The sequence below is a fragment of the Pongo pygmaeus genome, chromosome 8 (genome assembly GCF_028885625.2).
Source record: "Pongo pygmaeus isolate AG05252 chromosome 8, NHGRI_mPonPyg2-v2.0_pri, whole genome shotgun sequence".
NCBI classification, from domain to species: Eukaryota; Metazoa; Chordata; class Mammalia; order Primates; family Hominidae; genus Pongo; species Pongo pygmaeus.
The window spans coordinates 55,494,664-55,522,662 of record NC_072381.2 but is presented as its reverse complement, the minus strand read 5'-3'; the positions used below and the strand labels follow the sequence as shown (position 1 = coordinate 55,522,662).

At 54.4% G+C, this 27,999-nt stretch overlaps 2 protein-coding genes and 1 long non-coding RNA gene across 5 annotated transcripts; 2 read left to right on the top strand and 1 right to left on the bottom strand.

Annotated features, from left to right (window-relative positions):
- Nucleotides 1–279: 279 nt before the first annotated feature.
- On the bottom strand, nt 280–22,425 carry MMRN2 (multimerin 2). 3 transcript variants are annotated; one of them, XM_054503230.2, is made up of 8 exons: nt 22,089–22,228; nt 21,059–21,257; nt 10,257–10,385; nt 10,066–10,172; nt 9,884–9,964; nt 8,958–9,131; nt 7,013–8,824; nt 280–1,874 (listed from the first exon to the last, which is right to left on the bottom strand). In XM_054503230.2, the coding sequence occupies exons 3-8, from the start codon at nt 10,364–10,366 to the stop codon at nt 1,492–1,494; spliced, it is 2,667 nt and encodes an 888-aa protein (XP_054359205.1). In that variant the 5' UTR covers nt 10,367–10,385; nt 21,059–21,257; nt 22,089–22,228; the 3' UTR covers nt 280–1,491. The 3 variants fall into 3 exon arrangements, with proteins under 3 accessions (XP_054359205.1, XP_054359203.1, XP_054359204.1); XM_054503228.2 differs by lacking the exon at nt 21,059–21,257 and having other exon boundaries at nt 22,089–22,425; XM_054503229.2 differs by lacking the exons at nt 21,059–21,257; nt 22,089–22,228 and adding an exon at nt 18,750–19,207.
- Nucleotides 4,289–9,432, top strand: LOC134740156 (uncharacterized). The gene is made up of 3 exons (XR_010127421.1): nt 4,289–4,529; nt 4,638–5,224; nt 6,948–9,432. It is a non-coding gene; the product is annotated as an uncharacterized LOC134740156 (long non-coding RNA).
- Nucleotides 22,426–23,304: 879 nt separating the features above from the next.
- On the top strand, nt 23,305–27,999 carry SNCG (synuclein gamma). Its single transcript, XM_054503233.1, has 5 exons — nt 23,305–23,535; nt 24,350–24,391; nt 24,717–24,844; nt 27,317–27,388; nt 27,706–27,999. Exons 1-5 carry the CDS (start codon nt 23,415–23,417, stop codon nt 27,724–27,726), a joined length of 384 nt encoding a protein of 127 aa, XP_054359208.1. The 5' UTR covers nt 23,305–23,414; the 3' UTR covers nt 27,727–27,999.

Here is a 27,999-nt window from a genome sequence, read left to right as displayed (position 1 = left end):
TTTTTAAAACCATATGCTGGTATATTACAGGAAATATACCATATGCTGGTATATTACAGGAATAATTGCAGCTATGAGCTGTACTGTCTAGTCCAATATTAGTGTCTTTGCCTAGTGTGGAAGCTTCCAAGTGTTTTATATAGAATGAACGGAAATCATTCTACATAACAGGGCCTGGAATAATCAGTCACATTTACCCACATAGTTTCACGTTGTCCCATATTTTTTTTACCTACTTTACCAATTATTTTTGCCCTCCGGAAGTAAATGAGGCAGAGATTTGAAGGGCATCACTTTATTCCAAAGTTGATCATTAGTGAGGGGGATTTTTACAGTCTTCCTTCCCTCCTCCCTCAGCTGCCTCCTGGTTAGAGATGCTAACAAGAATTACGATGGTCCTAAGATACCGGAGAAAGTAAAAAAGTTGAAGGCCCTACACATTTTAGTTCACGTTTGGCATTTCTTAGTCTTTACCCTATGTAAGGCAAGGAGAAAAAGACGTGAAATTTAAATTACAGATAAACACAAGTGTATTAGTCCATTTTCACACTGCTATAAAGAACTGCCTAAGACTGGATAATTTATAAAGGAAAGAGGTTTAATTGACTCACTGTTCCACATGGCTGGGGAGGCCTCAGGAAACTTACAATCATGGCAGACAGCGAAGAGGAACCAAGGCACCTTCTTCACAAGGTGGCAGGAAGGAGAATGAACACAGGAGGAACTATCAAACTTACAAAATCATCAGATCTCGTGAGAACTCACTATCACAAGAACAGCATGGGGGAACCGCCCCCAAGATCCAATTACCTCCACCTGATGTCTCCCTTGACGTGGGGATTATAGGGATTACAATTCAAGATGAGATTTTAGGTGGGGGCACAGCTAAACCATATCATACAAGGAATGACTGAAACTAAAGATACTAATTTCCTTTCCCTTGGTTGGCCAGGCTGTCGTCTTCATTACTGACTAATAGACACCAAGTAGGTTGGTTTAATCCCACTGCCCTCTAGTGCTTTCCAATGTTGGCCAAAATGTTGCCTCCATTTTAAACATTCCTCCTGGGAAAGAATGTCTTTCTATCATACGATAAGGGAGAAGAGAAGAGGAAGCAAGAGAAAAGTTTAGTGTTGTACAGAAGTTTCCAACCTGTAGGAGGAGGAGCAAAACACCAAAGAAGTTGTAGAATACAGGGTGTGGCGAAGAGTTGGAGCCCAGGCCGTGCTGTCTGAGAAGGCATGCCAAGCCAAGGTTCAGGCTTCCTAGGACCATGTCCTGCCCGGAGAAGCATTCCAGTCTTTCTCATCATGGAGAAATGGCCAAGCCCCCTGTGGTTAGCGGGAGGCCACGTACACCACACTGTCTTTGCAGAAGGTTTCCAGGGAAGAGACAGACCAACTGAATGACCTCCAGCCCATCCTTGGCCAGAGCCCCAGGCCAAGGAGAGCTGGGCGAGTCCATGATGTCTGATCAGATCAGGGCTGGGGTTCAGGTCTTAAACATCAGGAAGCCCCCAAATGCAGTGCCCGGCAGGCTTCTCTTTGTTATTGATCCCTGGGTTAACTCAAACCACACTCGCTCACCCTTCTGCAGCTCAGCCATGGCAAAGACCGTGGCTGTGCTTCCACTCCCCTGCCCAGTGGTACAGACTGGAGTCCGATGGTGACCTCCAAACACCAGCTGCCCAGTGCCTGGCCCTGGGCCAAATTCAACGCTCACTGCAAACAGGTAGACACCACGCTCAGGGGCTCGGAAGTAGCCATGTTCAGGGAAGTAGCTGCTGCCAACGTTGATGTATGTAGTGTTGAACTTCACTGTCTGCAGGGCAGCCGTCCCTTCCGAAAAGCTGGCATAGAAGGCCACAGGGGATCCTGAAACATAACAGGACAGTGCTTAGTGACTCATCCCTTACACCCTTGGGTGGGAAATTAAACCCTGAGACCTACCGTCCTCACCTTATTAGCACTGGAAATAGGTCACTATTTCTAGATAACCTAGATATTCTGAACGGCAGTGTTATTGCAGGAGAAGAGCTAGATGGCCAATTCTGTTTTTCACTAATAGAGAGCAAGGAAAATGCAAGTCTGTTGTCTGAGCTGATGTACATTTTAACAAAATACTTTCTTTTTTTTTTTTAGACAGGGACTCACTCTGTCCCCCAGACTGGAGTGCAGCAGTGGTCATGACTCACTGCAGCCCTTTTTTTTTTTTAACATAGAGATGGAGTCTTACTATGTTGCCTAGGCTGATCTCGAGCTCCTGGGCTCAAGTGATCCTCCAGCCTCAGCCTCCCAAAATGTTGGGCTTACAGGTGAGCCACCATGCCCAGCCACAAAGCACTTTCTCGTTTGATCCCTTTTCCTTCCAACTTCCTTGAGAGACAGTATCCCTGATTGACAAAACAGGTTGCATCCTTCACCGGCTGCCCAAGGCTACATGGTTTATAAATGGCAGGCTGGGACAGGAACACGGGTCTCTGACTCCCAGACGACCACTACTTGCTAGGAATCTTGAGATACTCAGGGGAGAGGGAGAAAATATCCATCCTCAAGGTAATAATAATGCTAACACTGGGAAGGTATCTGCAGAGCCATGAAGGCTGGATCCTCCTGGATGTTGAAGACAGAACCTTGGAGAAAGAAGGAAAGAGCAGGTGGAGCCAGGGAAAAGAAGCCCCTTCAAGCTGGTCTTCTTTTTTTTAATTGATAAAGGGTCTCTTGTTGCCCAGACTGGAGTGCACTGGCAATCATGGCTCACTGCAGCCTCAACTTCCTGGGCTCAAGCAATCCTCCCACCTCAGCCACCTGAGTAGCTGGGTCTATAGGCATGTGCCATCATGCCCGGTTAATTTTTTATTTTTTTGTAGAGTCTTGCTCTGTTGCCCAGGCTGGTCTCAAACTCCTGAGCTCAAGCAGTCCTCCCACCTCAACCCCGCAAAGTGCTGGGATTACAGGTGTGAGCCACTGTTCCTGGCCAAGCTGGTCATCTTACATATGGGTAAATTGAGGCCCAGAAAGAAAAAGCTTATTGCTCCAGACCACACAACTAGTAAATTACCAAGCCTCCTGGGAGCAGACCTTGAATCTCTAGACTTCTGGTTCTCTGCAGGGAGCACTTTGGCCAGCCTTAGGACAGGAACACTGACAGAACACTCGTGCCGGGCCCATGCATGGGCACAGAGGCAGAGGAAGCTGCCATGTGTGGAGGGTGTACAAACAGCCAGGAAGAAGCCAGCCCTGCTGCCTGGCCAGCATGGTTGGGCAGCTGGGGACAGGGTCATGAGATGGCACAGGAAGGGTGAGTCCTACTTGGGTCCTGGCTGTGACATTGGCCTTGGAACCAACGAGGTCATGTCCACCATGGGGTTCCTCAACCTGCTCTCTCTGTAGGGGTTTAAAACAAGGTCCCCATTTCTTAGGTGATAAAACCAAAGCCTGCAGAGGAGCAGTTTGCTGAGCAATTACTGACTTGGGTCCCGGAACTCAAGCCTCAGCTCTTTGACGCCCAATCCAGCAAGCCTTTGTGAATAAAAAAATGTTGCTTTCCTCTAGTTCTGGAAGATTTTCTGAGAATTAGACAGTTGAGAATAGCTTTCCTATTTGTGTTCAGATTGTGTCAAATCAGCCGGGCGCAGTGGCTCACGCCTGTAATCCCAACACTTTGGGAGGCCAAGGCAGGCGGATCACCTGAGGTCAGGAATTCGAGACCAGCGTGACCAACATGGAGAAACCCCATCTCTACTAAAAATACAAAATTAGCCAGGCGTGGTGGGGCATACCTGTAATCCCAGCTACTCGGGAGGCTGGGGCATTAAAATCGCTTGAACCCGGGAGGCGGAGGTTGCGGTGAGCCGAGATCACGCCGTTGCATTCCAGCCTGGGCAACAAGAGTGAAACTCCGTCAAAAAAAAAAAAAAAAAAAGAAAAAAAGAAAAAAAAATGCCGAGCGCAGTGGCTCACGCCTGTAATCCCAGCACTTCGGGAGGCCGAGGTGGGCGGATCACGAGTTCAGGAGTTCGAGACCAGCCTGGCCAACATGGTGAAACCCCGTCTCTACTAAAACTACAAAAATTAGCTGGGCATGGTGGCAGGCGCCTGTAATCCTAGCTACTCAGGAGGCTAAGCCAGGAGAATCGTTTGAACCCGGAAGGCGGAGGTTGCAGTGAGCCGAGATCGCGCCATTGCACTCCACCCTGAGCGAAAGGGCGAGACTCCGTCTCAAAAAAAAAGATTGTGCCCAAGTCAGAGGCCGGCGGCTGCCTCTGCAATTCCCCTAACACCCTGCAGGTGGTTCTCTCGCCTAGCCGAAGGAAGGCCGGCTCGCAGCGCCCTCTACCGGTGCTAGGCCCTCGTTCCGGCCGTTCCTTCCGGGCGCCTGCGCAGGGAGTTCCGCCGCAGAGGGAGACACCCCAACCCAGCCTTGCGCCTGACAGGCCCTAAGATGCGGGAAGGGCTGTGCAAACTCAGAGTGTGCTTCCCTGCAGGGCACACACTGAAGCCCTACAGCCGTCCTACAAACAAATAAAGGTAAATTTGGGGTGTGTGTGTGTGTGTGTTTGAGACAGAGTCCTACTCTGTCGCCCAGGCTGGAGTGCAATGGAGCTATCTTGGCTCACAGCAACCTCTGCCTCCCAGGTTCAAGCGATTCTCCTGCCTCAGCCTTCCAAGTAGTTGGGATTACAGGCGCCTGCCACCACACCTGGCTAATTTTTTTTTTTTTTTCGACAGAGTTTCGCTCTTCTTGCCCAGGCTGGAGTGCAGTGGCGCAATCTCGGCTCACTGCAGCCTCTGCCTCCCAGGTTCAAGTGATTCTCCTGTCTCAGCTTCCCGAGTAGCTGGGATTACAGGCGCCTGCCGCCACACCCGGCTAATTTTGTATTTTTAGCAGAGATGGGGGTTTCACCATGTTGCCCAGGCTGGTCTTGAACTCCTGACCTCAAGTGATCCACCCGCCTCAGCCTCCCAAACTGCTGGGATTATAGGCATGAGCCACTGCACCTAGCCTGGAAATTTGTTTTTAAGGACAACATTTTTTTGAAATAAATATCGTCGTGGTAAACACATTTCCAAACCATGGGGCATATTCTGAAAGTCATCAGCATATTGAAGCCTTGCACCACGCACAAGAGGAAACAAGAGAGAAGTGTCAGTGTCGGTGGACACAACCTGAACCCTGAAAATGCTGGGGAAATGGGAAAACGTTGACTGCGTTCCTACATGAGGTAAGCCTCGTGCTAGGTACCTGGTAAACGCAGCAGTATTCATAACAAAACTTTGACGTGGGTAAGGATTCTGCCATTTTACTGAGGAAGAAACAGACAAGTGATGCCAGAGCCTGGGTGCTTCCCACTGCTCCATGTTGCCTCTTGGGCCATAGGGAGGGTCAGCAGGGGCAGGGGCTGCCTGGGACGGGACCTTCAACAAGGCCTTGGACTTGCCACACGCCAGGCTGCACATGGCCAAGATGGTGGCCTTGTACTTAGCCCTGTGTCTGGGTGGGGAGAGGCCACAGCTCCAAGGCCAGCCTCTGGCAGAGAGAGTCACTTGAGACACAGAGCCTAGTTGTCCCCCTCCCAGGACCACACTCGGGGAGGGGATGGGAAGCTTGGTCACACATCCCTTCAGCCTCAAAGCCAGCTCCCAGGCCCAGGGCCCTGCAGGGACCAGCCATGGAGGGCCTTTTGGAGGGGAAGAACCAGCACCCTAAAGACAGCGCTTCTCTGCTGCTCACTAGCTGTGCAAGCAGGAAACTTCTGTTTGCGCCTCAGTTTCAGGTAAGATGGAAGTGCTGATGAGTGTGTCATTGACCTGTTGGGATGGGTCATTGTGGTAAAGCCCAGGAAGGGGACTAGCACAGAGCGGTGAGACAGGTTAACTGTATTTGCAGAGGGAATGAGCTCCTTTCAGGGCCCATGGCTTTCCCTGTACAGTCCACTGAGGTGTGTTCCAAGACCTTAGCAGGTGCCTGAAATCTCAGACAGTACCAAACCCTATATATACTATTTTTTTCCTCTATGTACATACCTATGCCAAAGTTTAACTTGTAAATTAGGCACAGTAAGAGATTGACAATAATAATAAAATATAAAGTAATTATAACAATATACTGTAATAAAAGTTATATGAATGTGGTTTCTCCCTCTCCCAAAATCTTATTGTACCGTACTCACCTATTTTCTGATCGTGGTTGATGCAAGAAACTGAAATCAAGGCTGGGCACATGGCTCACACCTGTAATCCTAACACTTTAGGAGGCTGAGGTGGGCAGATTACTTGATCCCAGGAATTTGAGACCAGCCTGGGCAACATAGCAAGACCCTGTCTCTACAAAAAGTACAAAAATTAGCTAGGCATGGTGACACATGCCTGTAAGTCCCAGCTACTCTGAAGGCTGAAGTGGGAGGATTAGCTGAGCCTAGAGAGGTCGAGGCTGCAGTGAGCCATGATCCCACCACTGTACTCAAGCCTGGACGACAAAGTGAGACCCATCTTAAAAAAAAAAAAAAAAGAAAAAAGAAAAAGAAAAAAAAACAGAAAAAAAACTAAAATCATGGAAAGTGAAACAGAACTAAGTGGGGCTGCAAGTGGCCACTGTCCCTATCCACATTCTCCCTAGATACAGTGGCTTAAACGCACATGGGAATGAAGGGGGTGAGGTGAAGAGATGAGATGGGGGGACCTGAAGGCTTCCCTGGCAGGGCAGGAGGCGATCCCCTCTCTGCAGCAGGAGCGGTAGGCGGCACTAGTGTGTGTGTGGCCTCCAGGCTCTGCCGCTCACAGGCTCTGGCACTAGCAGGTGGTTCTTGTGACTTCTGTCTCCCCATAAGCCAGGTAGCTTGAGAGACCCACACCCCTGAGAAGCAGGTGGGCCAAGGGGAAGGTGGACCTAGTAGGGGTGACGGATGGCCATCCTGTTCTCTTTCTTCCTGGCCCTCTTGGAGGCAGAAGAGCTGCCAGCAGCCGGCCCTGGCCTCCTAAGCTCGTCCAGTCTCCCCGGTCCAGGAACTCACCTGCCTCCCAGAGCGCCGCGCCCAAGGCACCTGGCACAGGCCCTGTGACGTGCGTGTCCACCAAAGGCTCCGCTTCCTTCTTGTCCCTCTTCCGGGGAGCTTCCACGCCTTTCTGCTGCTTCTTCCCTTTCCTGCTCAGCATGGTCTGCAGCTTCCCCAGGTCCAGGCTGACGTTGGCTTCCATGAGCCCTTGGAAGTTCCCAAAGAGGCTGTGGAAGAGCCGCTGGTGCTGCTCCAAGCTGCGCTGAGTGGCGAAGAGTGCGTTGTGGAGGCTGTCAAGGGAGGCGTTGAGGGAGGCGGCCCCGGCCCCGGCCCCGGCCTCGCAGCACCGCCCCACACTCTTGACGTCGTTGCTCAGGCGCTGGAGCTCCCGTGCCAGCCCGCCCAGGGCGGTGGTGGCGGCCTCCTCGCGGCCCGCGTCGTGGCTGGGCTCCAGGTGCTCTGCCGGCCGCGGGGGCTCCGAGGCCTGCTCCAGGGCCGCCACTCGGGCGGCCAGCTCGTCCCAGCCGAGCGCCTGCTCCTGCAGCCCGCTGGCGGCGTCCTGCAGGGCCACGCGGATCTGCTCGTAGCTCAGGGGCAGCGGTCCCGGCGTCTGCTCAGACATCTCCTCCAGCACCTCCTCTCCGAAGAGCGCGGCCAGCACCGCCTCGTGCCGCAGCGCGTCCTCCAGCAGAGCGGCGAAGGCGCTGTGCAGCTGGCGCACCTCGCGGCGGGCCTCGGCCGCAGCCGCCTTCAGCGCGCCCACCTCGTCATCCAGCGCCTGCACTTGGCTCCGGAGCCGCGACGTGGCCGCCCGCGCCCGCTCGCCCTCCGCTTTGTGCGCGTCCAAGGCCAGCGACACGGCGTCCACGGCGTTCTGCAGGGCCTGCAGGGAGGAGCCGTCCAGCTGCCGCCGCTCGTCCAGGCTCACCTGGGTCTCCTCCAGAGCACGCGTGGCGTCCCTCTGGCCCTCCCGGATGACGTCCATGTCTAAGTAGAGCTTCTGGCAATTGCAGTCCTTCACGTACTTGATGAGGTCAGCATGGCCACCCTGCAGGTGCTGCAGTGTGAGGTTGAGCTCCAGGAGCTGCCGCTCCACCTCCTCCTTGTTCTCCTCCATGATCAGAGACTTCTCCATCAGGATCACGCGCAGCTCACGGAGCGCCGTGTGGTTCACCTGCAGCTCCTCCACCTGCCGCTCCACCTTGCTAATCTGATCGAAAGTCTCGTCCGATTCGGAGTACAGTTCCTTGATCTCATCCACGTGCCGGGTCAGGGTGGCCCTCATGTCCTCCAGGGTGTACTGCAACTCCTCCTCCCTGCGGGCCGTGGTCATGTGCAGCTCTGAGAGGTTCCTCTGCAGCTGGCCCAGCCTGGCCTGCAGGCTGTCCGGCTCAGGCCTTGCCCCAGCCCCGGGCGTTGCCAACACCAGACTGCCATTGGTCTCTGGGGCCTCCTGAGCCTTGTGCAGCCTCTTCAATTTGGTGTCCACATCGGCCTGGAGCTCTGAAATCGAGCGGTGCAGGGTAAAGTGCTGGGCGTGCAGGCGGTCCTCCACGTCCTGCCGCAGCTGACCCACTCTCTGAGTGTTCTCCTGGACCTTGGCCTCAAATTTGGCACCAAGCTCCTGGAAGTCAGCCCTGGCCACGGCACTGTCCTGGACTCCAGAGATGGCCTGGCGGTTGGCCTCCACATGAAGAGACAGGTTTCTTATGGCCTGGGAAAGGCTGTGCAGGCTTTGGTTAAAGCTCCTCCAGATGGGGCTGAAATGCACTTGTAGGAAGGTGTCCACGTGGGGTAGCAGCACCTGCTCCAAGGATCTATCAGGGAAATCTGCAACAGACATGTGGTGTGACACAAGCCCTGCAGGAGCAGACACTCCTCCCAGGCTGGGACCAGCGGGGTCCTCCCCTCCTCCCCTCAATGTGACCAGGCTCTTCCTCAGCCCCTAGGGCCTGCCACTCACCGTGCCCTGTTTGATTTGCTTCCATTGCTGCAGCTGTGAGGTTACCAGGCAGGGCTTTCCACAGGCCTGGCAGGCTGTCTGCCACCTGGTGCACATCATTCTGGAGATCTCCCAGCAGGTGTTCCTGCTGTTCCTGTTGCACCTCAACCTCATTGATTGCTGCAGCAAGGTGGCCTAAATACACAGCAGACATAAATGTCAAGGGCTAACTCACCAGGCCTGGGAAGATCACGAGGTTCAGATAAGGAGAGTTGAAGGCTGAGAGCAGGGAAGTTAGCTGCTGATGTCCTCTGAGCAGGAGCTTAGAAGCCTTAAACCCCTGGAGGGCAAATGCATAGCAAGTGAGCCCTCACCCTGCCTCCTACACCTACAGTAGACATGACTAATCAATCATGGTACACTCCCCTCCTCAGCACATGCACATGGCCTCACAACTTCATTCTTGGCAGCCCTTGTCAATAAATACTTCACCACATAATGAAACTCATTTGCTTTCCCAATCTTGGGCCCAGCCTTGAAGGGCCCTGCTGCAAATGGTGTCTCTTGGTGGGTTTCCCGTGCTGACTCCAAGACCAAGGACAGCATGACTTCCTGGCTCTGGTTAGGGCTGTGGGAAAGGGAGAGAATGCTTTTTCCAGGCACAAGGGCTTGTGTGGTTCAGGGGGGCAAGGAAAGTGCCAGATGAACAAGTCCTTCCCAGAAGATGGGGTGAAGGAAAAGGGTGTGTGTGCTTGGCCAGCAGGCAGCTGGGGGCCCTGTGAGCCTGGCCTTCAAGGTGGGAGGTGGTGCAGGCCACAGAGCAGGCCTTGCTGATTCTGCAAGCAAGGTTTCCCTGAAATGGCACTGCTGTATCACAGGAGAAAGGGACAGCTGGCTACATGGGCCCCACCAGCCTGCCTGCCTGCCCCTTCCAGAAAGCAACACACCAGGTTCGAAGCTGACTGGTCCATCCCGAGGTTCCTGGTGGCTGTCACCAGGATCTGCAGGCTCAGGGATTGCCATGGAATCTGCAGAAGAAAGCATTAGATATTGACCCCAGTGGTCAGAGGAGCTGCTTGACCTTGGGGATCAGAGGTCAAGGGGGGAAGGGGGCTGCAGGGAGCCCTACCATGGTGCTCGCAGTTGGGGCCGGTGTAGCCAGGGCAGCACCTCCAGGCCAAAGAGGTCAGCACCTTCTGCTTGACCTGGTACACCGGCTTGTGGGCCATGCGGTACCTGGAAGAGGAGGAGGGCTGGCTCAGTGACTCCAGGGAGGGCCTGCTCCAGGCCTGGGCAAATGGCCCACCCTCCCTTACTCACATGACTTTGTCTCTCTGGCAGTCTGGAGCTCCCTGCGGACATGGCTGCTGCGAGTGGATGAGGAATTTCTCTGTTTTGCAAAGAGCTAGTAAGGTGACCAGCTTGGACATTGGGTAGGGGCACCAGTTACTGGAAAACAAGCCAGAGGAGAAGGCTGCTGAGCCACACCCAGGTCAACAGGGGGTGCCAGTGCAGAGCCACCAGTCCCCGCCTCCTGCGGGAGCAGTGCTGGGATTCTGGAATCCATTATCCTGAGAAGAGAGCCTTCCGCATTATTCATCCCTGGGCTCCAGAGCAAATGTTTCACAATCCCTACCTGCAAAGAGGGCAGCTGCTCCACTACCTTCCCGAAGCCTCCCCGAGCCAGCAGAGAGGCTGAGAAACCCACCACAATCTAAAAGTGTGAAAAGCAGCTCCAAGGTGATGACTGTTTTGGCCAACAAAACTAACAGCCAGAGTGTGGGGAAAACACCGTGTGCACTGCAGCTGTCTGCATGGATTTCCCTTTGGTGAGGTTAGCTACAGAGCCAGAAAGCTCTTGTTGTTTCTCCCGTTACCAACGTGCAGCTGGGGCTGAAGAATCCTGGGTTCAAATCCCTCACACTTTCTGGCTGTGTGACCCTGAGTGAGGCACCTAGGGAGCTTCTCTTTCCCCATCTACACAATGGTGATCGTAATGCCCTCTTTTAAGTGGGCAGAGAAGCACCAGGTGCTTGGCTCCTAACAAGTGTTCTGTGAACACAGCTCCACTGCCCCATTCCAGCTGCCCTAGCAGCCTGCCCAGTTGCTACTTACATGAGGGACCAGCTCCCTGGCCATGCCCATTAGGACCATTCTAGAAAGGGACTTTCAAACAGTTGTCCTAAGGAAAGGTAAGCAGCTGGGTGGAGCAGTGTCCTCTCTGGGATGGCCACAGCATCAAGGTCATGCAAGGTGGTTGGGGGTCACACTCAGCATCCTGCACACCTGAGAGGCAGCCCCTCCATCCTGGCCCTTCACCAGCATGTACTGTGGTGGTCCCAGGAGCAGGGGGACACCCATGCTGACGGAGCCCCAGTTCACTGACCCAGTGGCTGACTCCATGGGGTCAGTGGCAGTGGTCAGAGAGCCCTTCCCCAGGCAGCCAGCTCCCAGAACAGAGCTTGTCAGAGTTGCAAGTGGCAATGATCTCCGTGGCACAGTACAGCTCAGCACCTCTTGGGTGCCGGGTGCTGCGCTCAAGCTCAGGGTGTGGATGTAGAGGTACAGACTTTCCCTTCAGGATCCCCAGGGAGAGCGGACACTCTTAGAATGGGTGAGAAGTGCTAGGATCTGCAGAGACTTTCAGGAGAAGGAGCTAATGGGGCTGTGTCTTAAGGCCAGAAAGTCGGATGAGGCACCGGATGTGACGGGTGCGTGGGGGTGAGGAAGGGGCTGCAGAAGGAGGCTGGGAGGAAGGGAGAAGCCAGACCTCAGCGGAGGAGCTGGCCCATGTCCTGAGGGCATGGGAAATCATGGAGGGGTTTCAGCAGAGAAGTGGCATGAAAGAGCCACCCTGGTTCCTGGGTGCAGAGAGGATGGGAGGGCAAGATGTTGGCAGCTGTGTCCAGGGTATGGGGAGAGATGATGGCAGCTTGGACTGAGTGATGGTGGACGTGGGAGAAGTGGCCATATCTGTGGACTCTTAGAAAGCAGCGTTCAGAGGCCTTGGTGATGAAGTGGCTGTCAGTGCCAGGATTTTATTCTCTGGAGCCAGTCTTTGTCCTGGGGCCGTCAAGCACTGTCACGCAGGGGATAGTGTTGGGAAAGGCAGGGGCGGGTGATTTGAGTGACCTTTTCTTTTTTTTTTTTTGGAGACGGAGTCTCACACTGTTGCTTGGGCTGGAGTGCAGTGGTGTGATCTCGGCTTGCTGCAACCTCCACCTCCCAGATTCAAGCGATTTTCCTTGCCTCAGCCTCCCAAGTGGCTGGGATTACAGGCACCCGCCACCACGCCTGGCTAATTCTTTTGTATTTTTAGTAGAGATGGGGTTTCACTATGTTGGCCAGGCTGGTCTTAAACTCCTGACCTCGTGATCCACCTGCCTCGGCCTCCCAAAGTGCTGGGATTACAGGCGTGAGCCACCGCACCCAGCCTAGTGACCATATTTTCAGTGCTGAGCCCCCAGCCTGCTTTACCCTCTCAGCAGCAGACTGGAAAAGTTTCTCAGGAAAATGAGCCAGCCCGAGAGGAAAAGACCCAAAGCTGCTGACACCAGGGGTTCTCCCATAAAAATAGCCAACCAGAAGATCCTATGACAAAATGGGTCAGAAAGGGGTATCCATACACCCCAGCTTCCAGTCAGTTTCTCAGTCTTTCTCCTCTTAAGTGAGCAGACATCCAAGATTTACCCGAGAAACATTGTATTCCAAAAGAGGGCCAGGTACAGTGGCGCACGCCTGTAATCCCAGCACTTTGGGAGGCTGAGGTGGGAGGATCCTTTGAGCCCAGGAGTTTGAGTCCAGCCTGCGCAATGTAGTGAGACCTCATCCCTACAAAAAATTAGCCTGGTGTGGTGGCACATGCCTGTAGTCCCAGCTATTCAGGAGGCTGAGGTAGGAGGATTGCTTGAGCCCAGAAGTTGGAGGCTGGAGTAAGCCATGATTATGCCACTACACTTCACCCTACCTAAAAAAAAAATAAAAATAAAAGAAGTCAAAGTGGGCAAACAGAAAAATGTCAACTTGGACAATAACCAAGACTGTGTAAGGAGAAGAGAACCACTCAAACATTTGCACTAAGATTTCCAGGTTGATAAAAGAAATTACTGCACCCAAGAAACAAGACAGGAAGCTATGAAAAAAAAAATGAGGGGGGGATGGGAGAGGAAGGGTGAGTATTCAGAGAACACAAAAGAACTCTTGGAAATTAAAAACATAACAGTAGAAATGAAAATAAATTTAATGGAAATGTTAGAGGGTAAAGTTAAAGACATTTCCCTAAAAAGAGCAAACAGAGAGATGAAAAATTGGAAAGAGAAAAGAAAAATAAGAGGATCAGTCTTGCAAATGTAACATCCAAATAGTACAAATTTCAGAAAGAGAGAACAGACGGAGGAAATCATCAATGAAAAAAATCAGGCCAGGCATGGTGGCTTATGCCTGTAATCCCAGTATTTTGGGAGGTTGAGGCAGGAGGATCACTTGAGCTCAGGAGTTCGACACCAGCCTGAGCAACATGGCAAGATCTCAATCTCCACAAAAAAATTCAAAAATTAGCCAGGCGTGGTGATGTGCACCTGTAGTCCCAGCTCCTCAGATGGCTGAGGTGGAAGGGTCCCGTGAGCCTGGGAGGTTGAGGCTTCAGTGAGCTATGATTGTGCCACCGGACTCCAGCCTGAGCAAAAGAGCGAGACCTTGTCTCAACAACAAACAAAAAACATATTCCAGAAGTGAAGAACTTCAATTTCCAGATTCAAAGCACCACCAATTACCTGCAATATGATGAAAATACACTTACATCAAAACATGTCATCATGAAATTTTAGAACTCTGGGAACAAAGATGGTTTCTACATGCTTCCTGAGAGGAAAACCAAGACAAACACACTCATACAAAATCAGTAATTGGAATGGTTTTGAACCTCTCAACAGCAATATTGGAAACTGGAACACAGTGAAAATTGCATTCAAAATACTGAAGAAAAATAATTTACAACCCAGAATCCTATATCCAGCCTAACTATGAACCAGTGTGGGGAATGAGAATAAAGACATTTTCAAACGACCCAGGTTTCACAACATTTACCTCCCATGTATCCCAGTAGGGGACTACCTGATGAGCAGTGGTTTGAAATATTGCCTGCACATCAACACCATCATGCAAGTCAGGTGTGCTGGCTTGCACCTGTAATCCCAGCTACTCAAGTGACTGAGGTGGGAGAACTGCTTGAGGCCTGGAGTTCGACAACAGCCTGGAGAACATAGTGAAACCCCATCTCAAAAAAAAAAAAGACACCCAAAAACAAAACCATTGTGTGGCACTTTAAAAATAATAGTCTTGGGGCTGGGTGGTGGTGACTCACGCCTGTAATTCCAGCACTTTGGGAGGCCAAGGCAGGCGGATCACTTGAGGTCAGGGGTTCCAGACCAGCCTGGCAAACATGGCAAAACCTCGTCTCCACTAAAAATACAAAAATTAGCCCAGCATGGTGGTGCACGCCTGTAATCCCAGCTATTCAGGAGGCTGAGGCAGGAGAATCACTTGAACCCGGAAGTCAGAGGTTGCAGTGAGTGGAGACTGTACCACTGCACTCCAGCCTGGGTGACAGAGCGAGACTCCATCTCAATAATAATAATAATAATAATAATAATAATAATAATAATAGTCTTGGGCCAGGTGCAGTGGCTCATGCCGGTCATCCCAACACTGGGAGGCCGAGGCAGGAGGACTGCTTGAGACTAGGAATTTGAGACCAGCCTGGCCAATATAGTGAGACTTCATCTCTACAAAAAATACAAAAAATAATAAAAAGAGGCTGGGTACGGAGGCTCACTCCTGTAATCCCAGCACTTTGGGAGGCCGAGGCAGGCAGATCACGAGGTCAGGAGTTTGAGACCAGCCTGGCCAACATAGTGACACGCTGTCTCTACTAAAAATATAAAAAATTATCTGGGCATAGTGGTGGGCACCTGTAATCCCAGCTACTTGGGAGGCTGAGGCAGGAGAATCGCTTGAACCTGGGAGGTGGAGGTTGTGGTGGGCCAAGATCACACCACTGCACTCCAGCCTGGGTGACAGTGCGAGACCCTGTCTCAAAAATAATGATAATAATAAAAAGAAAGAAAAATAATAGTCTCCTAGACCCCCTGAGGTTAGGGCCCGAGCACCAGCATTTTAAGGCTCTCTGAGTCATTGCATGGCACACCCAGGATGCAGAACCGTGGTGCCACAGGAAACACTCCAACAAAACAACAGAGAAAATCAAGAAAGAGAAGGCACACGATCAGGAAACAGGTTCCAACACAAAAACCAGGTGAAGGGAGCCCCCAGAATGACAATGGGCTGTGGTATGAGGGCAGCAGTTCACACTGGAACACACCTAGAGGCTCTGGGAGCCACATCTCCAAGAAGACGCAGCTGATCTGACACCCGGTGTGAATGAGAGTGTAGAGAGCAGATGTGGACAACTGGCTGAGGGTGTGGAGCTGAGTTAGTGATAAAGACACAGAATAAGCAGAAGAAAAAAGCAAGACATGAAATTTTAGAACTCTGTGAGTTCTAAATTTTTACTACTGGGAAAACCAAAAGTGTGCAAGGGGGCAAAAAAGTTTCACAGTTTATTTCAAGGCTTAATGCTGAGCAGTACACATGGCCCTATGGATGCCTGCACATGCATTTGCTTTGGGGTAGGAATGAGATCTGACTCATAGATAATGCTACCTCTATCCCAGCTGCTCAGGAGGCTGAGGCAGGAGAATTGCTTGAATCTGGGAGGTGGAGGTTGCAGTGAGCCAAGATCGCACCATTGCACTCCAGCCTCGGCAACAAGAGTGAAACTCCATCTCAAAAAAAAAAAAAAAAGATAATGCTACCTCCTAAGAAGTAGCAATGCAAGCATGTTCTTTAGTGATACAGAGGTAAATGCGAAAGAATCACCTGCTAATTTGAAAGTCATTGCCTTTGGGACCAGAGGGAGCTGGGGCTTCTGACTGTCTCAACAAGCCTTATAGAACCAGTTGACTCCTAATCAGGAGATCAGCAAACTTTTTTTCTAAGGGTACAGATAGTAAATATTTGACAGAAGGCCAGCTACATAATCTGCAGGGCTCAGTGCAAAATGAATATGTGGGGCCTCTCCTTCAAAAAGTATGAAGAATTTCAAGATGGTGACACCCAGGGTGGGGCCCCCCAGAGTGCAGGGCCTTGTGTGTGACTGCACAGGTCACATGCCCCTGATGCTGGCCATGGTTTCAGGCTTTCCAGGCCACATGAACTCTGTCCCATCTGCTCAACTCTGCCATTGTACCACAAAAGCAGTCAATGACAATATGCAAATGAACCAGCCTGGCTGTGCTCCAATAAAACTTTGTTAGCAAAAACAGGTGATGGGCTGGATTTGGCCCACTGGCCATAGTTTTCTGACCCCTGCCTATGAGTATGTATAACTAATAAAAATGAAACTTAAAAAAATAAATCATTTTCATCAGGAAGAGAAAATGCAGATGAATAATCAATAACAGTTTGGAACCCAGGCACAGTGACTCATGCCTGTAATCCCAGCACTTTGGGAGGCCCAGGCGGGAGGATCACTTGAGTGCAGGAGTTTCCGACAAGACTGGGCAACATGGCGCAACCCTCTCTCTACAGAAAATACAAAAATTAGCTGGGCATGGTGGCGCACACCTCTAGTCCCAGCTACTTGGGAGGCTGAAGTGGAAGGATTGCTTGAGCTGAGGAGGTGGAGGTCACAGTGAGCCGACATTGAACCACTGCACTCGAGCCTGGGCAATGGAGCAAGACCCTGTCTCAAAAGAAAAAAAGAAAGAACATTTTGAAAGACAACAATGAGTAGGGAGTTTCTCTCACAACTATCAAGACCAACTCCAAAGCCAAGGAATGAAAATGATGGGGCATTGGCTCAGGATTTGATATGCCAGTCAGTGGGAACAGAGACCAGGAAGGGGCTGGTGAATCTCCAAGGGATCAGTCAACGTAAAAAGGGGACACCTCATGATAAGGATGGAAGGAAGGAAGGAATGCTCACTCAACACTGAAACAGAGGGCTGGGAAGGCACTGGACCCAGAGCTCAGGAGCCACAGGTGACATGCTTGCCTGCACAGACATCCATCCACCTGGGGCCCCATGGAAACTCCTGGAACATGGGCTCAGTATCGGGGGAACCCACCCCCAATATTTCAACATAGGTTGTTTCTATTTTCCCTAAGTGTCGGCCAGTCTGAGAAATAAAGAGAAAGAGTACAAAGAGAGGAATTTTACAGCTGGGCCTCCGGGTGTGACATCACCTATCAGTAGGACCGTGATGCCCACCTGAGCCGCAAAACCAGCAGGTTTTTATTAAGGACTTTAAAAGGGGAGGGGGTGTATGAACAGGGAGTAGGTCACATGCTTTAAGGGGCAAAAAGCAGAGCAAAGATCACATGCTTCTGAGGAAACAGGACAAGGACAAAATCAGAAACTCCTGATAGGGGTCTATGTTCAGCGGTGCACATATTGTCTTGATAAACATCTTAACAGAAAACAGGGTTTGAAAGCAGGGAACCAGTCTGATCTCAAATTTACCAGGGCTGGGGTTTCTCAATCCTGGTAAGCCTGAGGGTACTGCAGGAGACCAGGGCGTATCTCAGTCCTTATGTCAACCACATAGGACAGACACTCCCAGAGCAGCCGTTTATAGACCACCCCCCAGGAATGCAATTCTTTTCCTAGGGTCTTAATATTATATTCCTTGCTAGGAAAATAATTTAGCGATATCTCTCCTACTTGCACATCCATTTATAGGCTCTCCGCAAGAAGAAAAATTTGGCTCTTTTTGCCCGACCCTACAAGCAGTCAGACCTTATGGTTGTCTTCCCTTGTTCCCTAAAATCGCTGTTGTTCTGTTCATTTTCAAGGTGCATTGATTTCATATTATTCAAACACACGTTTTACAATCAATTTGTACAGTTAATGCAAACATCACAGGGTCCTGAGGTGACGTACATCCTCAGCTTACGAAGATAACAGGATTAAGAGATTAAAGTAAGACAGGCACAAGAAATTATGAGTATTATTAGAGAAGTGGTGAATGTCCATATTAAAATGAAATCTTCACAATTTATGTTCAGAGATTGCAGTAAAGACCGGTGTAAGAAATTATAAAAGTATTAATTTTGGGAACTGATATATGTCCATATTAAAATGAAATCTTCACAATTTATGTTCCTCTGCCACGGCTCCAGCCTGTCCCTCCGTTCGGGGTCCCTGACTTCCCGCAACAGCTCAGCCCTAGGGAAAAATCTCTCTTAGACCACTGGTTCTCAATGGGAGGAGAGGGGACTTTCCCCAAGTGCATTGTCACGACTGGGTGGTGGGTGCTATTCACGACAGGGTGTCTCATGGGTGGGGCCCAAAGATGCTGCCAAATACCCTACAACGCATAGGACATCTCCACACCCCACAACGAGGAATTATCTAGTCCAAAATGTCAGTAGTGCCAGGGTTGAGAAACTCACTCTAAACAAAGTTCCATTCCTCGCAAACCTCTGACCTACTGCAGAGGGCCTGGAAGGCCTGTGCCCCAGGCACGCCTGGCCTGGTCCAGCCTACCGGGAGTGACCGGGACTTTCCACCTCTAGCTCCTGGAAGTGGAAACTATGCCGCCCACCCTTCCTGCCCAGGAACTTTCTCCGCTGACCTGCCCAGACCCTGGGCTTCAGCACTGCTATTCTCTCTGCCCATGCTCCCCGCCCTGGGCAGGCCCTCCCTTGGCACAGTACAGGCTGCTGGCCCAGAACCATGGGAACATTCCTGACCTTTGCTTTGGCTTCCTCCAGCTCTTGGCAGCTTCTTGCTGGCCCTTGATGCCCATGCCCCTGGCCCAACTTGCTGAAGTGCCCATTTTTCCCTCTGCCCCTCCGTCTCAGGCTGGCTTCATCTTTGTGCCCTCCCTTGGGGAGTCCTGCTGGGTGCCCTCATCTCCCAGTGGCCAACCCAGAGTGGAGGTGGGGCTCCTCTGGTCTGGTTTGGAGCTGCCCTTGGTCTGCTGTGGCCCCAACCTGCTGCCCCACCCAGATGGGAGGGTATGTGGACTCCTTTGGAGCTTTAAATGGAAGCTGGGCGGCCTGCGCTCTCCTCTCTCCTCCCTGAACCCACAGTGACCTTGAACAAGGCCCTTCCCCCGTCATCAAAATGCGAAGAAGCTGTGCCTCTGCGGCACACAGATCAGAGCAGGCGTGGAGGGAAGGGGGAGGGAGCCTGTGGGAGGGGGAGGGCGCATCCATTATGCAGATTGTGTGGAGTGCCTTCCCTTCCCCAGCCAGGAAACACCCTCCCAGGGGCCCTCAAGTCTTCTTTGGGAAGGAGGGCGTGTTCTCAGCAGCCTCGCTTTCTGAGGCCCTGAAGCCAGCCACTAACCTGACCATTCCAGGGCAGAAACTCAAAGGATTTTGTCCTTGAGTCAGAAAAGGGCCTTGGCAGAGAAGCCTGAGGCTCTCAGGGACCAGCCCAGAGCTGAGAACTCCTGAGCGTGGTTCTGGAAGCTTCAGCTCTGGCCAGTGGGGGTTCTTCCCTGTTTGTACCAAGGGCTCTGTGCCCGGCAGGGGTCGGGGGTGGGGGTGAGGATGGGGGAGGAACAAGTGCAAAAGGTGCATCGTGGCCCAGAGAAGGCAGCTTGTGCTCTGCCCTGCTCCTGTGTGACCTCCAGTCATATGCTGGACTCCTCTGCACCACAAGCTCCCAACTGGGAAAATCTAAGTGCTCCTTGTGCGAGGGTCAGGAGAAGCCTGAGGCCGGTGACTGGGGCCAACCAGCCTGCTGGCAGCAGCATCCCCTACACGGCCACCCTCTTGCAGGGACAGGACAGCCTGGGTGGGCCCGGGCTCTCACTGTCACTTAGGAGCTCTGTGGCCCTGGGAGGCGTCCCCACCCCTCTGAGCTGTCACAGCAATGTGATAGATGGGACACCTTGCCTGAGGCTCAGCACAGTCCCTACCGCAGACTGAGTTCCACTGGGACAGCAAATCCTGGGTCTGAGGCACCCACATTCTAGACATCCCCAAGCCAGGGCACAGAAAGAGCCTCTTCCTCCCACAGTCCTAATGCTCAGGCTGCTGGCTCCCTGGGCTGGGCCCCTCGGGGTCCCTGGCAACCTAAGAAGCAGTTAACCCCTTCGCTTCTCCACCACAGGGAAGTCTGAGGACATAGTGGTTCTATTCAAGCTTCTCCTTGCAAAGGGTCTTATTGGGGCCTGCATCCTGGGCCCAGCCTAGCCCTGGAGCTCTGGAAACAGATGTGAGCGGCAAAGGCAGGGCAGAATGCCTGGCCCTGGCAGCTGAGCCTCCTCGTGATGGTGTCGGTGTCACCACCCTTGCTAGTGGAACCCAATCTGCCTCCCCTTCTCATGCTGCAGGGACAGGGGGCTGGAGCACACTTCCACCTCCCTGGTCACAGGAGCACGGGAAGCAATCAGCCCAGGAAGCCGCAGCGTTTCCTTCCTTTCTCACCAGCCCATCCGGGCTTGGTGAGAGAACATGGGCTTGCCCTGTGGAGACTGCAGCTTCTGGATATGGGAAGGAGAGTCCTGCAGGCAGGGGGCTTCCAGGCTTGGGACACCTGGGCATTCCTGGGCCAGGTACATGCACCCTCCCACTCTTGAGAACCCCAGAGAAGGACTGCGGGGCCCCTGCAGGGCTGCCCATCAGCAGTTCCCAGACCCTCACTCCTTGGAGCTAAAGGAGCAATGTCTCTCCCACAACCAAGGGGGTGGGGAGGAAGAGGAACAGCTCCCTCCTCCCTCCTGTCCACCGGGTCCTCTCATCCTCCCTTTCATCAAAAGGAGGAAGGTGGCCTGAGACTCAGGCGTGGAGCTTCCTTGGTCCTGAAATCAGAGCAGAGTGGCTGGATCCACCCCACCCCACCCCTCCCCCCGCTCCCCCTACCGCCCCACCACTGAGAATCACCTGCACTTCCCAGCCCTGAGCAGAGTTGGGGGCAGGCGGGAATGAGGTTTCTCCATGGCCAACTGCTCAGCCACTGCTCCCCACGCCACTGCCACCAGCCCTTCACTAAGGGGCCTCTTGCCCCTCCCTGGTCAAATCCGTTTTCAGGAAAGCACCCAACAAACCTGCAACTCAGAAGCCAAATGAGACCTATCCCAGGCAGGTCCGCTCTGCGATGGTGGCTCTCATACACAGCACAGAAGTGTAAGCTGGCCCCTCCTTACTTCGTAAATCCATGTAGATGCCCTTAGCCAAATAGGTCTGGTGTGTGGGGGCAGGAGGGTGGAGGTAGGAGCATCTGGGGGCCAGGACTGGCTTCGAGTGCTGCAGAGAGTTGACTATGAGCTCTGGAGTCAAACTCAGATCCTGCTCCTTAGCTGTGTGACCTTGGGCAAGCCCCTCAGCCTCTCTGAGCCTCAGGCTCCTCCTCTGTAAATGGGGCTGTTGGAGGGATGAACTGAGATACACGTGGCAAGGTGCCTGGCCCTGAGACTGGGGGCCCCGTAAACAGCACCTGCTGCTCTGACTGAGGGGCAGTTGGAGATTAGGGAGGACTTACAGGCCCAACATCTCATCAGCAGGAGAGGCCCTGGCCCTGTACACATAGGATGTTGGAAAGCTATGTTCTGGGTCCAGTTGCAAGACCATCCTGCCCACTTGCTGGGTCGCTGAGGCAGAGCGCCCTGGATTGTGCTCTGGAGAGCAGGGGCCCTCTCTGCTCACTGCTGGGCAGTCAGAGTCAGGTCCCCAGGGAACTCAGATCAAAATCTCAGGGCAGCCTTGCTGGGTCTCAGCTTTCAGAATTGATTTCTTTGGAAGAACAGGAGGCATAGCCAGGCCAGCTGGCAATGGCTTCAGCCACGGTCCCCCAGTGCCCCATGCTGGGTGACTGATGGTAGGAGCTGTGCCTCCCTGCCAGCCCCCCAAGCCCCATTCCCTGCCATGGTTCCGACAGGGAACTCCCTGCAATTCTTAGGTGGATCCTGAAACACCCAGTCCAGGCTCCTTGTTCAGCCTCACAGCTGGCCCAGCAGATAGATACTATTAGCCCATTTCACAGATGGGACGCCAGTGAGGTCTAGAGAGGCTCTGCTCTAGCTGAGCTGGGACTCAGATCCTACTCCATGACCTCTGCCAAGGTCCAGGCCCTCTTACCGTCCAACAGGGTCCTTGCCGGTGTCCTCAGCCTCTGCCCTCCAGACCCCAGCTAGCCTGGAGCGCTGCAGATCAGAGAGCCTAGTACTGGAAGCCTGGGCCCATGCCACCAGCAGCCCCCAGCCCAGGGGACCCCCAAGACTGAACAGCAAGCTCAGGATCATCTTGGTGGTGGGGCAGGCTAAGCTCACACTCAGCCTTGGCAAGTGGCTCCAGAAACTGCTAGTGACGTTGTCTTCAAGTTAAATCTCAGGAGGAAAAGAAAATACGAGGACAACAAAGAGAGGAAGTGGCCTGGGCCGGCCTACCCGGTGGGTCTTGTCCTGCCCCCCAACTACCCTGGCTGGCCCCCACAGGGGCCGCCAACCACACAAGCCAGTTCCTGTCCCTGAGGACTTGGCTCAGGGATTCTGGGAATGTGGTAGACACAGGGGGTGGCCCCACCAAATGCATCCTTATGGGAAGCTGCTCCCTGGGAGCCATGAAAAGAGCGTGGACTTCGAGGTGGGGCCACAGGAAGTGGTCAGGTCCATCTCAGGGGACCTGCTGCCCATCCACACTGCTGGCCAGGAAATGGGGGGCAATTCATGCCTCCTCAGCACCTTCAGCACTGAGCGGCTCAGAGAAGGGAAGGGACTATTCTAGGGTCACACAGCATGCAGCCAGAGGCCCAGGCATGGGGGAAGTCCTTCATTTCCCCATCCCCACCCACCTCAGATCCTCCAACCGGTTTCATGGGAGCCCAGGGTCTAGTGGCAACCAGGATGCTGGTGGGTAGCTGCACAGCCCAGACCGCGAGAGGTTGGCCGCTCTCACCTAACAGGCCTGTGGGGCCCTGACCCCTACCTAGGAAGCTGGGGACATTGGCCAAGGTGCCTCCCCTCTCTGTGCCTGTCTGTCCAGGTACAGCATAGACACAGCACCCCCGGGGCCAAGAATACCCAGCCAGGGCTGCCCCCATGGGTGGGCAGGGCAGTAAATGAATGAGGGACAGGGATGGGTTGGGAGGTGGCCAGCCCCCTCCAGCCCCTGAAGGGCACGGGGCAGGAGAGCTGGGCTGAGCCAGCAGGAGCCCAGGGAGCCTGGTCTCTGCCTTCCTATCCTGGAGGAAGGTGAGGCTGAACCTCCTTCCCTCCCTCCCTCCCTGCCCCCACTGCACACGGGGCTGGCTGGGCTCCAGCTGGCCTCCGCATCAATATTTCATCGGCATCAATAGGAGGCAGCAGGGACAGCCGCTGCGGCAGCACTCGAGCCAGCTCCAGCCCGCAGCTCGCAGGGAGAGCCAGCTCCATCCTGCCCGCAGCAGCCCAACCCTGCACACCAACCATGGATGTCTTCAAGAAGGGCTTCTCCATCGCCAAGGAGGGCGTAGTGGGTGCGGTGGAAAAGACCAAGCAGGGGGTGACGGAAGCAGCTGAGAAGACCAAGGAGGGGGTCATGTATGTGGGTAAGTGGGGCATGGCAGGGTGGGACAGTGTGGTGGCCAGAAGGTGAGGTGCCCAGTTACCTTCGCCAGACCTTACTCCCCAGCCCCAGGGAGGCATTTTGGGAGGGGGCGAGGCCCTGGCTATCAAGGCGGGGTCTCCAGACCCTGGAGCATCCACAATGCTCTGTGCACACTTATATGTGTTTGTCTCTGGCCTCCTTGGGGCCTCTGGGTGTCAGAGACCACAGACAGGGCTGGCTTCCTGTCTGTGCACGCACAAACACATGCCCAAGCATACCAGCCTCCCCTGAGCCTGGAGCCCCTGAAGCCATGAGCAGCCTGTGCTCAGGTGGCCCCTGCCCTCTCCACACGGGAGCGGCTGCAGTCAGGTCATGGATCCCCACCCTCCCCAGAGAGAAGGGGAGGGCTGGGGGATGAGACCTAGGCTCAGTGTTCCCTCCCCCGCATCCTCTCCTGGCGCTCTCCGGAGGAGGAAGGGGAAGTCAAGCCAATGACTCAGCTCTGGCCCATCCTGTCCTCTTGCTGCTTCTGAGGCCCGGCCACACCCAGGCAGGGGCTGGACCCTGGGTCTAGCCAGTGTCCCTACCTCAGGCCTGCTCTCTCTTGTCCCCCACCTTCTGTCCTGTCCCCTTCCCATCCATCCACTTCTTCCAGACACAGCAGGAAGAGGCCCTCTGAAGGGGCCGCTGGCCCCCAGACACCATCCTCACCCCCCCACCGACCCCGCAGTTTGTCCAGCTGTTCTGTTGTGTTTGTCCTGACTGCCCCAACACCTCAAGGGGGGTCTGGGCTGACGGCTCCATTTCCTCCCCAGGAGCCAAGACCAAGGAGAATGTTGTACAGAGCGTGACCTCAGGTGAGGAGCCCCAGGGCCAGGGGACACATGGGGGATAGGACCCCTGGGGCTCCTGCATCCTAGTGCTGGGGCTCAAACCTAGAGTCCTGCCTTACCCTCAACTGGGGTCCCAAGCCCTACAGACCCCTGCAGAGTATGAGGCTAAACCAGGGTGGGCGTCTCCTTACCCCCACCAGCATCAGAGGTGCCCTGGAGTCAGAGGGAGCAGGGAGGGTCGCAGCAGGGCCAGGGCTCTGAGCTCCTGGGAAGGGGCTGCGAGCCTGACTCCAGCAGGCCTGCCTGGGGGCTGGGGCTGGGGTGGAGGCCAGCCAGTGTCCTCCTGTAGTGGCCGAGAAGACTAAGGAGCAGGCCAACGCCGTGAGCGAGGCTGTGGTGAACAGCGTCAACACTGTGGCCACGAAGACCGTGGAGGAGGCAGAGAACATCGCAGTCACCTCCGGGGTGGTGCGCAAGGTGAGCCCCGGTCCTCAGACCTGCCCAGTCCTCTCCTGGGCCCAGAGAGGCTGCTGGGCGGAGGCGGCATCACTCCACTCCACACCCCAGGAAACAAGATGGGGAGCTGGGGCTGGCTTCAGTTTCAGCACCCACTGAGCACTGGTGTGGGGTGGGGTCTGTGCTTGCTGTTCGACCTGCACTCGGGTCTGGAATCACCACAACCACCCTTTTGGGGGACTTCGGAGCCCATCTCATAGACAAGGAAAGTGAGGCTCAAAACCACACCTTCAGGACGGCTCTCAGCACTTAGGAGACACCCTATTTTATAAGTGAAAACAGGATCCCACATGGTGACAGGCAGCCTCCCGGGCAGTGGTCACCAGGCCGGGGACTGAGTCGCACCAGCCCCGCCCCCAGGGCCCAGCCTCCCTCCCTGGGCTGGGCGGGGCAGCTGCCTCCTGCTGGGAGCCTCAGGGAAGTAGCGTCCCCTAGTGGTAGGAAAGCAGTGCTGCTTCTGACCCTACCCTCTGCAGCTGCCTTTGTGTGTGTGTGTGTGCACGTGTGTTGAGTGGGCATGTGGGTGCATTTGTGAGAATGTGTGGGTGTGCATGAGTGTGAATGTACACATGCGTGTGCGGCCCAATAGCAGACAGCACAGGAGCAGTGGGGCGCTCCCCAGGGACGGGTGTTGGCTGGGTGAGCTGTCCCAGCACCTGTGACACAGCAAGCTCTGCTTTACGCATTGTACGATTAGTTCATTTAATAGACACAAAATCCCATGAGACGGTGTGGAAACTAAGGCCCAGAGAGATTAATGTGCCCAAGGTCCCATGGCTAGTTCATGTGAGCTTGGAATTCCCCTGAGCAGCCTGTAGTCTGAGAGACCCTGTGGCACTGTAAGTGGTGGCCTGGGCTAGGATTCCTACCTGGGGGTGGGGCGGGGGAGCAGCGTCCAGCTCTCCTACCTGCTCCAGGCCTCCTAGGTGGTGGAGTCTGAGGCTCTGAGCACTGAGAACCCCTGCGTTGGGAGTGGGTGAGTGGAAGGGTGGGGGCTGCCCTACTCCTCTTGGCTCTGGGGCGATGTCCAGGTGTCTGCTTCCAGCACAGGGTCTCCATGTCCTTGGAGCTGGCAGCCGCTCCCTCTACTAGTTCCCCTTCCTCGTTGTATGACCTTGAGAAGCGAAGGAACCTCTTTGGGCCTCCATGTTCTCATCTGCAAGATGGGGGTGAGAGTGTCGGCCTCCTGGGGCTGTGTGATGAGGCAGGGCCATGACCACCATGAAGCGATTCTCCTGGTCTATGTGAGCACCCAGCAGAGGAAGGTGACCATCATCATCATCATCATCATCATGTGTCCTGGGCAGAACACATACAGCCCCAGGGGGCCCCTCCCTCCTCACCCCCAGCAAAAGAGGCCCTGGGGTGAGGGTGCCTAGGCATTCCTAGTGAATCCCGGAGCAGGGCTAGTGAGCCCTTGGAGCCACCTCAAGGGAGACTCATTTCCTGGTGACACCCAAAAATCAGTCACAACTCATCTCCCAGTGAACCATGAAAGGCCTCAGCAGGGACTATCTGACCGCTCATACCCCTGGCCTCATCATCAGCCTTAGGGCGGCAGGACTCAGTAGGTGGCCACCTGCCCTGCCCTTGGATAGCCTGGCCGACTCCAGCCAGCACAGCACGGCCCTTTTATGCCCCACTCCGCCAATGGGCAGGATGGCCCTGGGGCAACACAGAGGTGACAGTATCCTCGTCCCCCCCCATCCCCCGCCAGAGGCAGGTGCTGAGGCCAGAGTGCAAGGCAATCACCAGTGTGGTCCTATACACCCAGCTGGCATGATCTCTCACGCAAGTGTCTGGCTGGCATGAAGTGCAGGAGATAAAAGAAGATGGGAACTGAGAGAGGACTGTGTAACCTCTGCTGGCCCTGACCAGCCTAAGCCCAGAGCCTGTCCAGGAGGCAAGGAGAGGGACCCATGCTCCTGTGGGCTGAAGTTGGCCTGGAGCAAGCCTGATCTGATGCCAACACACCCCACCACTTTGAGCTCGAAGGCCGTGAGCTGCATGCCAAGCCTCCCTGGCCTCAGAGTCCCTATGTGAACCCCAATCAGCCTTCCTTGTAGGGATACTGAGGGTGGGGTCAGACCTGGGGCTTCAGGGGCCTCTGCCCACTCTCAACCCCACTCCACCCACCCCACCCAGGTTCCTCATCAGTGAAGCCCAACTAGGGGCTTCCCAGAGACTGGGGACCAGCTTGAGGGGTGAAGCTGGGCTCCAGGGTACTTGGTGCCCCTGGAAGGCCTCGGCATCATCAGAGCCCCGGATATTGTCTGAATTGCACACTCCCAATACCTCCAGCCCCTCCAAGTACAAGGCCATGAGGGGCCTCTGCTCCTCCTTGAGGCCAGGGTAGACAAGGCCCTGGTTGCAAGGCAGCGAGGGGTCTCTGCATTCTCCACACGGTCTCATGCCCCCTTTTGTCCCCTACAGGAGGACTTGAAGCCATCTGCCCCCCAACAGGAGGGTGAGGCAGCCAAAGAGAAAGAGGAAGTGGCAGAGGAGGTAGGAGCTGGGTTCCTGGGGTGCACCATGTGGGGGTTCCTGGGTAGGGACCCCATCCCCCACAGACTCACTGCTTCCCTCCTGGGCTCCCAGGGCCCAGAGGGGCCTCCTGACCTCCCAGGGCCCAGAAGGGCCTCCTGACCTTCCACAGCCCCCACAGGGACTGTGGGCAGGGCTAACCCTGAACCTGAGTGGAGGTCCCTCCACAGATGACCCCTCAGGCATGGGGCACAGAGGACAACCTTTCTCAGCCCACTCAGGGTGGCCCATGAGGGCTGGGGCCTGGAGCTTGGTGTGCAGGTCATTCTCTCTCCCAGGCCCAGAGTGGGGGAGACTAGAGGGCTACAGGCCAGCGCAAATGCCCTGAAGCGCGCTCCTCTGCCTTGGACACCATCCCCTCCTAGCACAAAGAGTGCCCGCCTTGAGTGACCTGCGGCTGCCCACGCTCCTGCCCTTGTCTCCCTGGCCACCCTTGGCCTGTCCACCTGTGCTGCTGCACCAACCTCACTGCCCTCCCTGGGCCCTGCCTACCCTCTCGTCCTTCTGACCCCACATATGCTGCTGTGAATTTTTTTTTTTAATGATTCCAAATAAAACTTGAGCCCACTCCT

Coding starts and splice junctions, on each gene's coding strand:
- SNCG (XM_054503233.1), top strand. CDS start 23,415: ATGGATGTCTTCAAGAAGGGCTTCTCCATCGCCAAGGAGGGCGTAGTG. Junction 23,536..24,349: donor GGAGGGGGTCATGTATGTGG/GTAAGTGGGGCA, acceptor TTTCCTCCCCAG/GAGCCAAGACCAAGGAGAAT. Junction 27,389..27,705: donor AAGAGGAAGTGGCAGAGGAG/GTAGGAGCTGGG, acceptor TCTCTCTCCCAG/GCCCAGAGTGGGGGAGACTA.
- MMRN2 (XM_054503228.2), bottom strand. CDS start 22,252: ATGATCCTGAGCTTGCTGTTCAGTCTTGGGGGTCCCCTGGGCTGGGGG. Junction 8,825..8,957: donor AGCAAATCAAACAGGGCACG/GTGAGTGGCAGG, acceptor TGTCTGTTGCAG/ATTTCCCTGATAGATCCTTG. Junction 1,875..7,012: donor CGCGGCGCTCTGGGAGGCAG/GTGAGTTCCTGG, acceptor GTTATGTTTCAG/GATCCCCTGTGGCCTTCTAT.